This window comes from Anopheles merus, chromosome 3R, assembly GCF_017562075.2.
Source record: "Anopheles merus strain MAF chromosome 3R, AmerM5.1, whole genome shotgun sequence".
Taxonomy (NCBI): domain Eukaryota; kingdom Metazoa; phylum Arthropoda; class Insecta; order Diptera; family Culicidae; genus Anopheles; species Anopheles merus.
The window spans coordinates 11,333,115-11,334,491 of record NC_054084.1 but is presented as its reverse complement, the minus strand read 5'-3'; the positions used below and the strand labels follow the sequence as shown (position 1 = coordinate 11,334,491).

The 1,377-nt window shown below is 46.7% G+C and overlaps 1 protein-coding gene across 1 annotated transcript; it reads left to right on the top strand.

The window, feature by feature from the left end:
• The first annotated feature begins 309 nt into the window (after positions 1–309).
• On the top strand, positions 310–1,377 carry LOC121595475 (zinc metalloproteinase nas-7-like). Its single transcript, XM_041919493.1, has 4 exons — positions 310–424; positions 614–811; positions 957–1,207; positions 1,351–1,377. The coding sequence occupies exons 1-4, from the start codon at positions 310–312 to the stop codon at positions 1,375–1,377; spliced, it is 591 nt and encodes a 196-aa protein (XP_041775427.1).

Sequence of the window (1,377 nt, the reverse complement as noted above, 5' to 3'; positions counted from 1 at the left end):
GCTACAAACCTAATCACCACACCATTTCCTACTTGTCTACTAATGAATACTATTGAACAGATACATAACTAATGCACTATCACCCTCTCGGGAACTGCGCACCCGTAGCAAATATGCTATGTTCTGCCATTTCTGATAAGCAAAGAATCGAAGAAATTGCGGTGTGGTTATAAATATAAAACGACCTCTATTACCTAACACCAGACAGTTGAAGATCGTTCGCTACTAACTACTAAGGGGTTTAGTGTAACTGACAGTGTGTACAGAAGTGCAAGTTTTTATAGTGATCATTAGACACACACAGTCAAGATGATTATCGTAGACACATGCGTGTTTCGGTTTAGAACGATTCTAGTGATCGGTTTAGTGATCGCGATGAGACAGTGCTCCGGGCAGTTGTATCGATCGGAGAGCGCTGAAGTAGGTAAGTGGAACACAGTGCGCACAGTCACCTGTCAGTGGTGAGAAAACGGATGCATCGAAAAGACCTCATGTCAAAGTGAGCTACTGATTATCTCTCGAGGGCTTATGGTGACCACCGACCGCGCTATGGTGCGCTACAGTGCGATCTTGTGCTAATTGTAACCCATCTCCTCCGGGGGTTTTGTGGCAGGTCGACGGGTTGAAAACTATGACAGCCGGTACCAGCAGCAGCCGGCACACGAGCTTGGCTTCGGGTACTACTACCAGGGTGATATTATGTTGCCGACCGAGCCCAAAGGCCAGGACCGGCTTTCGGTGGCCGAGGAGTACACGTCCACCGTATGGCCGAACGGGATCGTACCGTACTACTTCACGCCGAACACATTCTGTACGTATCAATTGGAGTTATTGGAGTTTGTCTACTTCCTATTGCTTTTTGATGTTTATATACATTTATCAAACTTCTCGTAAATTAATTAAAAACATTATCATCAAACTAATATTTCCCCTAAATCCGATCTTACCTTTACAAGCACCGAACGAGATCTTCACAATCGAACGCGCCATGCAGGTGTTTCACGCGAAAACGTGCATCCGGTTTGTGCCACGGAGGCTGGAAACGCCGTACTACGTGCAGATCACGAACCGACCGACCGGTTGCTATTCGTTTGTGGGTCGTTCATTAAACAACAGCCGGAACTTGATGAATCTGCAGACGCCCGCGTGTCTAACCGGCGGCACACCGATGCACGAGATGATGCACGTTCTCGGCTTTTTCCACGAGGTGAGCCGGCCCGATCGGGACGACTACATCTACGTCAATCGAAGCGCCCTTGTGCCAAAATTTCAAAGTAAGGGTGCCGTTGGACGTTTGACAGGTTTTGGTTACAATTCTTATGTCTTATTTTTCCCTTTTCATTATTGTAGCGGATACATTCTATGAGAGCAATTTAG

What these genes read in the sequence shown, in the direction of transcription:
- LOC121595475 (XM_041919493.1), top strand. Translation starts at nt 310, where the DNA reads ATGATTATCGTAGACACATGCGTGTTTCGGTTTAGAACGATTCTAGTG. An exon ending in ATCGGAGAGCGCTGAAGTAG is followed by an intron (nt 425 to 613) that starts GTAAGTGGAACA and finishes GTTTTGTGGCAG; the next exon opens with GTCGACGGGTTGAAAACTAT. An exon ending in CTTCACGCCGAACACATTCT is followed by an intron (nt 812 to 956) that starts GTACGTATCAAT and finishes TACCTTTACAAG; the next exon opens with CACCGAACGAGATCTTCACA.